Consider the following 11544-nt stretch of genomic DNA (forward strand, 5'->3'; position numbering starts at 1 on the left):
CACATTAGAGGTTATTATTATGATTAAGATGTCACTTAACCCTCTGAGGTCTAAGGCTTTTCAGAGGCTTTTAGGCTGCTTGCACCACCCTAACATTTTCAAGTATTTTCATTTCATATATATATATTTGGGACCTGGAAGGTCTGAATTTTCTAATGGTGTGACTTATATGTTTCAATGACAAAAACTCACAGAGTTACAGATTTGTTTTTGGAGACACATTGCCCTCTGAAGGGCACTCGCACCTCAGAGGGTTAACACACATGGACAGCAAAGGGGTTTTTTGTCCCAGGCCCAGAGAGATAGGGGCCCCAGAATTGGGTCCCCATTACATTGAATTGAGTATAGGCTCTTCCTTGTAGATTACATTTTCCTGGGCCCAGCAAAAGCTGTCAACAGCCCTGATGTCGATTTTCCACACATTAGCTGCAACAAATAAATAACTCATTAGATTACTTTATGCTATTGATTTCCAACACTTGTATTTCAATGTAGTGATTGAAAGTGGGTTATAGGTTATGTTGCCATTAGATGCCATGTGCTCTTTAAGGTCTCTCGTCTCCACAGATCAGGAACAGCATAATGAATAAGTCATATCTGGCTGGCGTGACTGTGACACGTTACCCGCTGCGAGACGAGAGGAGTTCTCGCTCAGCATAAAATGTCTGTACGTGTACATGTGACATGTCCCCTCGGCCTCAGAGGAGCTGATGAATATTACAGGCCGGAGTGTGCAGAATAGACACACGGGGACGCGACGTCAACTCTTATCACCGAGGCCCTGAAACCTATGAGACAGATAGGCCTGTTGTGATTGTGCGTGTTCACATGGAAGTAGCCCTGGCAGTGGTGCCAGTCAGTGACCCACTACTGCCCCCTAGCCAAGCAGTTAGGGAACAGCAGGAACAGAGCAGGACTAATGGCAAGGGGATATAATGGGGGGTTTCCAGCCTCCTCCAGTCATGTTTTTGCATCCTTATTCATTAGGTGGGGGAAATGTTTTCCTGCTTTTGGGTTTCTGAATTAAATGCTCCTCAATGACCTAAACCTGCAGTTTCTAACTGACTAAAAAGCTACACTAAGTAACTCGCTGCACTATCGCACACATTACACAGCTCGTTTAAACTGCTGACTATGAATGGATTGGGTATATTTTCCTGAAACAAGAATGTTACATGTGAAACCCTTCACTACTGTGAGCATTTTCCTCGTCACGTCAATCTACTTTTTTAAAATATGAGGAAATTGATATCGCTGTTATGTCAGTGGTGACAGTCTTGCCAAGATTTCCTGCATGAAGGGATAGGCCATTTTCATGTGACTACATCCTCCATTCAATGCATTCAAAGTAAGTAAAAGCTGCATCCGATGGCTGAGACATATAGGGTACATAATACACGCCACGGTTTTCTGCCTGACGCCGTTAGTCCTACATCTGAAAGGCCCCCTCCCCAAATACATACAATGTAATGGGAACCCAATTTTGCCCCTGGGCTCGGGGCAACTGTCCCCTTTGTCCCCCCTGTCGACTTCCCTGCCTGTTCTATACAGCCCTACAAAGGCAAAGTGCAGTATCTTCTCCAACATTGAAACTGAGAACAACGCCTTCAAAGCCTTGGTATTAGGTTGGATAGTGTTAGGGATGCACCGATACCACTTTTTTGAAAACCGATACAAGTAGTTACAAATGTTGCAAACTACTTGACATAGCAATATCTCCAAAATGGGACACATTATGAGGCTTTGGCACAAGATAAAGGCATTGTAATGAAGACCATTTTCAGTCTCAACTCAATTTCGACAAAATATGTAGTTACAGCACTTTCTATTGGCGTATATATACCTCCTAAATCGGATCTCGTTTCACGACACATCGGAAAAAAGGCTAATCTTTACCCCTTCACCCCAATGGCTACATTTACATGGGACATTTAATTCCAAATTAACTCACTTTAATTCTGAATAAATCTTTAAAAAGGTCATGTAAACAAAACTTAAATGAAAGTTCAAAGGGAACTCTCCGGAACTATTTAATCCTGAATTATTAATTCGGAATTAAAAACGTCACGTAAACGGAGCCAATGTCAGTAACTGAATCAGACTCAAACAAACACCTCACATTTGTACCATATTACTGCTCTTATATTTTTGGAGAAGTGCATGTTACAAAACAAAGAACAAGAGTCGAGCATTCTGCGATGCGTTTCAACAGTAACGGTACGATAAGCAGTATTATTCACCCAAAACAGAGCATGACTTCTTGTAAAAATAATCCCCGTCACCAACGCTGCATTAATCCTTGACTACAGATTAAATTAGAATTTCAAAATGGCATATCTCCAAAATACACCCTCTGTCTCTGTGAGGTAAATATCAAGCAGTGTTTTTTTTTCTCCTCCCAAAAAAAAACCTCTGCACTACCAAGAACAAGTCCAGCATCTACACAAAAAAATAACATCTCTCCACACATCAAAGTTGGCAAACATTCCTCCTCTGTACAGATAAGATACCCAGTATAACAAAATGTATAGATATTTTCTCAAATCGTACTGCTTTAGAAAAACAAACAAGAACGCAAGTTATGGCTGCGGCTGGTGTTAGATGAGAAGGGAGGTTGCGTGTTTTGTTTTGTACTTTTTGCTTTTTTTTGTTTTGCTCTTCCTTTCTTTCCCTCCTGGGAGACGTGCTGATGTCAAGTCATTAGAGGTGAGATGTCGATTGCGCGAGACACCGAGGAGACCGGCGACCGAGCGTCAGCTCCGTGAGATGTTTCCACAGGTGACGATGCAGGTGGAGGTGCCACAGGAAGCGTCAAACTCAGTGCACGGATGGAAAACAAAAAACGCTCCCCAACACACACACACACTGTCACCAAGCGAGCGAGCGAGCGACTGAGCTGCGCCTGAGGGAGGATGGGAGACTATAAGTGTTGGGTTTTGGCACCTCCTCCGGTCACCCGTAACAGGTGCGACTCCCAGGTGGCGGTGGCGGCTCCGGCGGCCATGTTGTTAAGTGTAGAAGATGATCTCGGGGATCTGGCCGTCCTCCACGGAGGTTCCGTTGTTGTTGCCGGGGGAACTGCAGAAGAAGAAGGTGGTCTTGGTGCCCGTGGCCGACTCGTGAATCACCTTCTTCAGGCCTTTGGTGCCGTAATGGGAGTCAGGACCCTGGGCAGCGAAGACACAACAACAACAACAACACAATACATAACAGTGATTCTCAAAGTGTGGTCCGGGGACCACTGGTGGTCCGTGAGGGGATTTCTACTTGTCCCAGACTTAATTTTGTCACAAATATTAATATCAAGGAAGATGGCATAGCATTTAAAAATGTATTAGCAAATAAAGCCATCATATTATTATGTGACAAAACCATCACATGGAAAAGATGTGTGTAAGTATTGGGCAACCACAGCCTAGTGGAGAAGATAGTCTTTTTGATCACAGGGTTGCAGGTTCGAATCCCACCCTTCCACTCCCTATATCACTTCATGGCTGGGATGGCCTTGAGCAAGGCACCTAACCCCACATTTCTCCAGGGACTAACCAATATCCTGTATTAAAATAACTGTCAGATGCTTTGAATAACACTGTCAGCTAAGTGTAATATGATGTAATGCAGTGTTTCTCAAACTTTTTCAAACCTAGGACCCATTTGTCCCCCAGAAATATTCAAGGACCACCTGTACACTGAATTGAGAGTTGACGGGTGCTAATTTGACACCGCTAATTTCGATGCATACCAGTTACTTTTTATTCACATTACAGTACAAACCTGTCTTAATGTGGTGAAAATGTGACTTCAGCTATGTTTAGCTTTGTAATAATGTTACAAATATAGCCTATTTCTACTGTCCTTAATGCTCGTATGGATAGGCTCAATGCTCATGGTAAAACTATACATTTAATTCATCAGGTGTCATTGCATCATCCTTGACAATCCCTTCGAAAACTGAACATTTTGCTATTCAAGGCATAATCCTCCAATTAGAGAGAAATTATTGCAAGATTATGTTGCCAGATTTGCCAAAGCTATTTCAAAGCCAGGACATTTTCTAGCCAACAGTGGCACAACCGTGCAGAAAAAAAATGCACCCCGGGGTGGATAATGATTTGCAGTACTACCCTGACAGCACTCTCACCTTCAGCGTGGCGCATGCCGTGTAGCTGATATTGGGTAGGATCTCAATGGGCTCCTTAAACATGACCCTGAAGGTGGTGGCCGTGCCGTCGCAGCTGAACGCTGTGTCGTTCTGGCCCAGGATGTGATTCCGGTCACTCTCCATGATCTGTCGTAAAGAAAAGGAAGGAAGTGTTTCAGGACCGTGAGTAAGCAAGAGAGGGACGACGAAGCACTGGGCTGTGACTCAGCAACTCTTGTCTAAAATAGATCTAAAGATAGACGTGACATTGCCTAGAGTAGACCACTCAGTACAATCCCATAGATGGTCACAACAAGAAGGATAAAAGTTAAGAAAAGAGAACACCAAAGAAAGAGACTTTAATGCATTCGAACAATGAAAACTGGTTCCCATTCAACATCCGCAGGTTAAATATGAACAGTATTTAATCCTCCCATGAAATGCTAATTGAACGTGCAAATTGCAATCAGACATGACATGAATAAACAAGTCATTAAGCCAAAATTGTTTTGCAGAAAGGCTGAATGCAATCCTATGCAATGCTATGAATGAGAATGAGGTTCTAGAAGTTCTCACCTGGATGTTGACTTGATAATCTGTTGGACCATGAATTGATCCATACAGCCCAAACCCCACTACTGATATTCGCCTATTTACATTAAACCTGTGAGGAAGAGAGAGAGAGAGAGAGAGATAGTGGTTGAGCTCAATGATGAACACTTGGGAAGAAACACATTCATACTTAAAACAACACAAGGCGTGCCAGTATTTGCAGACAATATGGACAATCAACATGTACAGTCTGTAAAATACAAAACACCTCTGTGAGGCCAATGTGTGCCTTACCAACAAAGTATCCCAAAAACACAGATGCAGACGCAAACACACACAAGATAGACAAATAGACAAAAAGAAAAATAAAGACAAACACACACAGACCAACAGACATCTTAGCCAATACAGTGACAGAACAGAAAGGTCTGTAAGACAGACAGCTTGTGTATGATAATTATCACTATTGCACTACTAAGGGCACAGGTTGCACGGCTTTGTCACCTACAAAAGTGCACGATGAAGTAAAGAAATGAACGTGCACAAGGTGTTACAGCACCTTTTATTACAGTGGCCTTTTTTACTCATAGAAAATTGCCACGTCTCATTTTACATAACTAAACTTGGCTTTGTGCGTCTGGTTGCAGAGCACACACAAAGCCCAGAGAGGTAGGGATCAGGACACCGTTTCTCGACAGTGTTGTTGCTAACTAAGTTAGCAACTTACTTGGTTGCAATGCAATTTCCCATAGGCAACTTACTAAGTTGCTAACTAGTTAGCAACAACACTGTCGAGAAACAGGGTCCAGCTCATCTCAATTCACAGAAGAACACAATACATTAGGAAGTACAGTGGTACTGTTCCTTTAAATCCATATCACACCTTGACAGACATTAACATCTATGCAGGAGCAGAGAAGTGCCGCACACTCCCAGGCTGAAACATGCGTCACATTAAAAAACTTGTTTATACAACTCGGGAGAGTGCGGCACTCTCCTGCAAGTGTTTGCCTGAACCTCTTTTTTTTCTAGTGTGCGTTTTGCACCTCCACTCATCAGACATTGAAGGGTAATGCCACTATTTTGGGGCTTAATACGGTTAAAATCGTTGGCCAGGGTTTATAAAGGTGGTTAAGTGTCTTATTTTTCATGTAAGCCGTTGTCTTGCTTTAAGACAAGTTAAAAGAGGGAGCATGTCGCTAAGCTAGTGAAAGTCAATGGATCCATGTAGCATGCTAAACTATGCTCTTTATAAACTCCAGCCAACGATTTTAACTGTATTAAGCCCCAAAATAGTGGCATACCCCTCCCAGGCTGAAACGTTGTCACATTAAAAAAAAACTTGTTTATACAACTCGGGAGAGTGCAGCACTTTCTCTCCTCCAGCAAGTGTTTGCCTGAACCTCTTTTTTTTTCTAGTGTGCGTTTTGCACCTCCACTCATCAGACATTAACATCTATAACACACACAGCCAAACAGCCAGCCAGCCGTCCAAGCCAACGCACCTGATCCTGTCACTGGTACCGCTGTATCCCCAGCGACTCTCCACCTGCTGGAACCTACTAACGCTGCACTCGGTGCCGCGCAGGCAGCACCGGGGCCTGTCTAGGTAGTCCACGCGCGGTTTGGGGTTTACTGTAAAGTGTAAAAAGAGATTTACCACCTCCCGATCGCACATTATCCCAGATTGGGCAGGCCCTGTGTTGCAACAAGAGAGAATATCAAACTGGGGTTTTTCCAGAGGTTGATTGCGTCAGGTCAGGACAAACGTTGACATTGAGAAAAAACAAAACAAAAACAAATTAATCATTACTTATACAGGTCACAGCTGGGGCCTACACTACAAAGCTGGTTTGGGATAAGTTAAGGTTAAGTTAAGAGGTAAATCATCTAATACCTGAGCTTTTTTTGAGAAAATGAGGACTCCAGGCTCTTCAACTAGATGATTTATCTCTTAACTTAACCTTAACTTATCCTGAACCAGCTTTGTAGTATAGGCACCAGTGGCCTATACTACAAAGCTGGTTCAAGAGTAAAGCAGGTTAAATTAAGATGTAAATCATCTAATAGAAGGGCCTGGAGTCCTCATTATCAAGAAAATGAGGACTCCAGGCTCTTCTATTAGATGATCTACCTCTTAACTTAACCTGGTTTACTCTTGAACTAGCTTTGTAGTATAGGCCCCAGAACTGGTTAGAGCACCAGTCACTAACTTTCATCCCCAACACCAACCACCAGTATCATAAGATTAACATAGCCACACTGTTCACACACAGTACATCAAATCAAACAGGTTTAGGGATACAGATAGAAGGAAAAACATAGTCATGGTTTGTTTAACCTGTCCAAACATGTATGGTGTGAAGTTCAATTTGAATAGGAGCTGTATGCAAATCAGCTGTGCTCTAACTGTACGTATGAGTTTGCCTACAGTAAGTTACTGCACCAAAGGCAGCAATTCTTTTTTTTTTCCATTACAGCAACAGACAGGACAAGATTCATGCAAACCACAAAGATGTTGGAAGGGAAAACAGATGAGCAACATATAATTTGGTATTAGTAAATAGTACAACTCTGCAATCCTAATCTTTGCCAGACAAAGGCAAGAATGCAGAAGCTACTGCACAAGAATTTTTAGACTTCACTCATGTCACATTATGTTAAACATAAGAGGAATAGAGGTGGATATCTTGGGTTCAGAAAGCAAAATTACCACTCAATTTTCAGAGCAATATTAAGTCTGCAAAGCAAATGGCCAATCAGTGACATCGGCTATGTTGCAGAGTCTAGAACAACATGGCTAAAATTTTACTGTCTGAAGGTTGATTGCCCACCTCTGGTGAAAAAGCATGTTAGAAAGGGAAACAGACCAAAACCACATCTCTTTTGCCCTAGTTCAGTTGTGAGGTGAGGAACAGAACAGTTAAATTAGTATGTTCAAGATAGAGCTGGGCGATATAAGGTCATCCTGAAATGTGTGTGCCAATTCGGGTGTTATGCAGTGCATTCTAATGAGGGAGGCGCTGTGTGTTCACTCAAAGACAACAGTATGAAAACACAACTTGTGCCATTTAGATCATTAGAACACCACAGAAAAGCCAGTGGCTTTGATATTTACATTAAGCAGCATTGCTACATCCAAAACATAATTTTGGTGATAATGCATCAAAAACATTTCTGCTTCAAAATATATATCAACGTTAATACAACGTTAATAAATCTCTCCCCCAGCCCTAGTATGAACAGCAGGGCTTGACATTAACTTTTTCGCTCGCCGGCCACTGTGGCTAGTGGTTTTCCCGAGTCAGTAGCCATTCAGGTATTCCACCAGCCACAGATTTGATTTCCTTTTTTTATCATGACGTGAGTAACAGAACTTTTTCTTGAACTTAAATACAAACAGTTGATACAAAAGGGGAAGTGCAGAATACTGGTATGCGCTATTCTGATATGTCACACCATAGAATAAGCTAGGTTCTACCTGCCAAATTGGCTAGTGGCACTGAAATTGTTACCAGCCACAGCCAAGTTTTACCAGCATTTGGCCTGTTGGCAGGTGCCAGTGTCAAGCCCTGATGAACAGTATTATACTGTACAATGTTCAGGTCATGGTGTCCAAAGGGGCTGTAGGCAACAGAAGCTCCAAAAAGAAGTCCAGTCCAGATGTCAACAACTGAACTCCCTGGAAAACCATGACCTGAATGAAAGACAATCCCCGTCCCACCTCTCACAATCACCGCCCCACCTCTCACAATCCCCGTCCCACCTCTCACAATCACCGTCCCACCTCTCACAGGGCGCCGTACAGTGCAATGCACCTGCTTCCGTTCCGCGTGGCGTGCGGGTGCTTACCTGCGGCGAACTCCTCGACGGTCATGAGAGGGAAGCGTATGAGGGTGAGGGCCTTGCCCAGTACCCGCTGCTTGTTCTCGGCCGTCAGGGGCAGCTGCTGCCTCTGGCACTCGGCCGTGGCCCAGCGTACCACCGCGCCGAACAGCTGGCTCTCACGGATACCCAGCGTGTCCCGCTCCAGCACCACGCACAGGGTGTCTGGGAAAGAGGAAGGGAGGAGAGAGAGAGGGTGGCTCATGTAAGGATACACACACACACACACACAACCAGGGCTTGACATTAACATGTTTGCTCACCTTCACTACTAGCCACAGCCAGGTTTAAATATTTAACAGGGCTTTTTTGACTTTATTTTTCGACAGGACAGTGGAGGAGAGAGAGAGAGAGAGAGAGAGAGAGAGAGAGAGAGAGAGAGAGAGAGAGAGAGAGAGAGAGAGAGAGAGAGAGAGAGAGAGAGAGAGAGAGAGAGAGAGAGAGAGAGAGAGACAGGGAAGGATCGGCAAATGACCCAGGCTGGAATCGAACCCGGGTCGCCGGCGTAGTAACCCAGTGCCCTACCGTTAGGCCACGACAGGGCCAGCCAAAGCCATGTTTTTACCAGCATTTGGCTAGTTTGCGGGTGCCAATGTCAAGCCCTGCACACAGCAATCCGTTAAGTTAAGTTCAGTCCACCACCCACACACACACACACACACACACACACACACACACACACACACACACACACACACACACACACACACACACACACACACACACACGCACGCACGCACGCACGCACGCACGCGGTGTCAACAGAAAAGGAGATTTCATGTAGGATTATACGAAACAATAGCACACACACACACTAAGTAGTTACTGTTAATAACGGCATTACTGTTAATTTTCTCACATGCACTGGAAATACAACAGAATGGAAACTTTATGCTTCTCTCTGCCCCATGCATATCAAGACAGGACAAAGTATGCACACATAAACTAACATCAGGCACACTTTTGGTTTTCGGTGCTTCCAAACTTTTTGAAATAAAAGTAACCCTGGCAGGAATTACAGTGTATGGTTTGGTTTTATTGCAGCTGAAGCAGAGAGAATCTGGAAGATCAGGCAAGGGCATGAAACATGACTGAAATAGCGGTCTCTGTGAGGGAGATGAAAGGGTCCCACTGACTCACCTAAATCAATGTCTGTGAAGCCCTCGGCCTTTATGGCATCCGCAGTGCTTTTATCTATGGTATCCAGGCAAAGACTAGCAAGTTGAGGTTCATCAAATAATCTGGCCTGAAAAGACAACAGACGTGACATGCAATACAGCTTTGAAATCAGAATGCATTAGTTTTCTTCAACTCACCCCCCCACCACCCTTTTCTGAAATAAATGTAGTATTGTACAATATGTGCATGGTGCTCATTGCACTCACTGTTAATGCACATGCCCAGTGGGAAGTTGAACTATTCAGATTGTCCAGACTTCTTTAGATCCCAGTAGGTTATCGTTATATTATATTATATTATATTATATTATATCAATCACTCACCTGAGTAAGGAGCATGAAGGCATTGTCAGCCCTGAGGTGCTTGGTAAGGAAATCGACACAGTGTGCCTCTAAAGCAGGAACAGCATACTTTTTGGCTGTGTAGAGTGTGGTCATGACAGTCTCTGGTCCAATGTTGACCTCGTCTGAGTACAGAAACCTTTAACACACATACATAGATGCACTACTGGAGTTAAGGCATCAACACAATGAAGAAAGAAAAGGGCACAGCCCATCTTATTCCTCTCAGAACACGAAAAGCCAAACTTAGGTGTGTGTGTGTGTCCAAAATAAATAAATAATTTAAAAGAAAAAACAATCTGCACAACTAGTTTAGAAAGTGACTTCCGGTAAGATACGGAAATTGAATAATGATGGGAGTGTGTGCGTCATGTGGAATATTACAAGAACTTGTTGTTATACTTTTCCCAGCATGTCTTTTTATTCCTCCAGATGCTTCTAACACATATGCAACAAAGCAGATGGCTAAAACATATCGAAAAGAAGTCACCCGTGCCAAATACCAGGTTTCATGCCTTTTTAAATACGTTTCAGACATTTACCTTAGTAGAGCCAGAAACGCCGCTGGCTCGACATCAGGGAGCTCGATTTCAGTAGATGTTGTGGCCATTCCACCGTTGAACATGGCGTCAAAGACGGCACTTCCAACAGCCAACACGAATTTGTGAGATGGTATTCTTTGAGCCTGTCTACCCTTGCCCACCACGAACCTCACATCACTAAGCAGTTCGTTGTTGAAAAGGAAGGCAAAACGTTCTTTGACAGAGCTCTTTGTAGCTTGCCAGTTGTACACGGGTTCTCTGTGTAGGCCCATTGACGGCGGGGGAAACGGCGCAGGGATTACAGCCACCGCACCATTTGAGGCTTCTGCGTTCCTTCCTGCGCCAGACTGGGTGAAATTGAACGCTTGCCCCTCGGCCCTGGGTGTCGCTTCGCCGCCCCCCGTAGCCATGATAGCGTTACGGGTCACTTCAGCTTATCAACCGAGCGAAAGAGATGTTAACGACACATTGTTATATTGTCTCGCGCGTCCATGGGCATGACTTGACATCGCTGTTTACAACTTGCTCGCTTTCAAGATCATCTTTACTGCGCCGAATCCGAAAACGACAACTGCAAAGCCACACCCCCTCTTTCCGGTCATGTTCATAGCTGGTTATCACTTTCTTTAGCAAATCATAACCACAAGGGGTCGCCAACAGACCATACGGTATATTTTACATTGGCGTTTAATATTGCCAGCACTGATATGACTGATACTCTCCAGTTGACTTGCACTTTGAGGCTGATAGTTTAGCATGTCCATTTCTCAGGCATGGATCTAGATATTAAATAAGGTCATGCAAATCCTCCACAATTCTATCCAACTCAAATGTACTGCAACAGATGAAACGCTGGTCGAAAACATTTTTATCAGTACTGTAGGTGTTTCTCAGGTTGATTTTT

The 11544-nt window shown here is 43.7% G+C and overlaps 1 protein-coding gene across 2 annotated transcripts; it reads right to left on the reverse strand.

Moving 5' to 3' along the window:
• Positions 1 to 2115: 2115 nt before the first annotated feature.
• On the reverse strand, positions 2116 to 11199 carry LOC134438973 (BTB/POZ domain-containing protein 1-like). 2 transcript variants are annotated; one of them, XM_063188733.1, is made up of 8 exons: positions 10641 to 11199; positions 10081 to 10237; positions 9719 to 9824; positions 8546 to 8743; positions 6199 to 6328; positions 4718 to 4805; positions 4142 to 4288; positions 2116 to 3167 (listed from the first exon to the last, which is right to left on the reverse strand). In XM_063188733.1, the coding sequence occupies exons 1-8, from the start codon at positions 11048 to 11050 to the stop codon at positions 3009 to 3011; spliced, it is 1395 nt and encodes a 464-aa protein (XP_063044803.1). In that variant the 5' UTR covers positions 11051 to 11199; the 3' UTR covers positions 2116 to 3008. The 2 variants fall into 2 exon arrangements, with proteins under 2 accessions (XP_063044803.1, XP_063044802.1); XM_063188732.1 differs by having other exon boundaries at positions 6199 to 6391.
• Positions 11200 to 11544: the final 345 nt, after the last annotated feature.

This window comes from Engraulis encrasicolus, chromosome 22 (assembly GCF_034702125.1).
Source record: "Engraulis encrasicolus isolate BLACKSEA-1 chromosome 22, IST_EnEncr_1.0, whole genome shotgun sequence".
Classification (NCBI taxonomy): domain Eukaryota; kingdom Metazoa; phylum Chordata; class Actinopteri; order Clupeiformes; family Engraulidae; genus Engraulis; species Engraulis encrasicolus.

What these genes read in the sequence shown, in the direction of transcription:
- LOC134438973 (XM_063188732.1), bottom strand. Translation starts at nt 11,050, where the DNA reads ATGGCTACGGGGGGCGGCGAAGCGACACCCAGGGCCGAGGGGCAAGCG. An exon ending in CCTTCATGCTCCTTACTCAG is followed by an intron (nt 9,825 to 10,080) that starts GTGAGTGATTGA and finishes TTGTCTTTTCAG; the next exon opens with GCCAGATTATTTGATGAACC. An exon ending in CGTCGAGGAGTTCGCCGCAG is followed by an intron (nt 6,392 to 8,545) that starts GTAAGCACCCGC and finishes GTTGCAACACAG; the next exon opens with GGCCTGCCCAATCTGGGATA.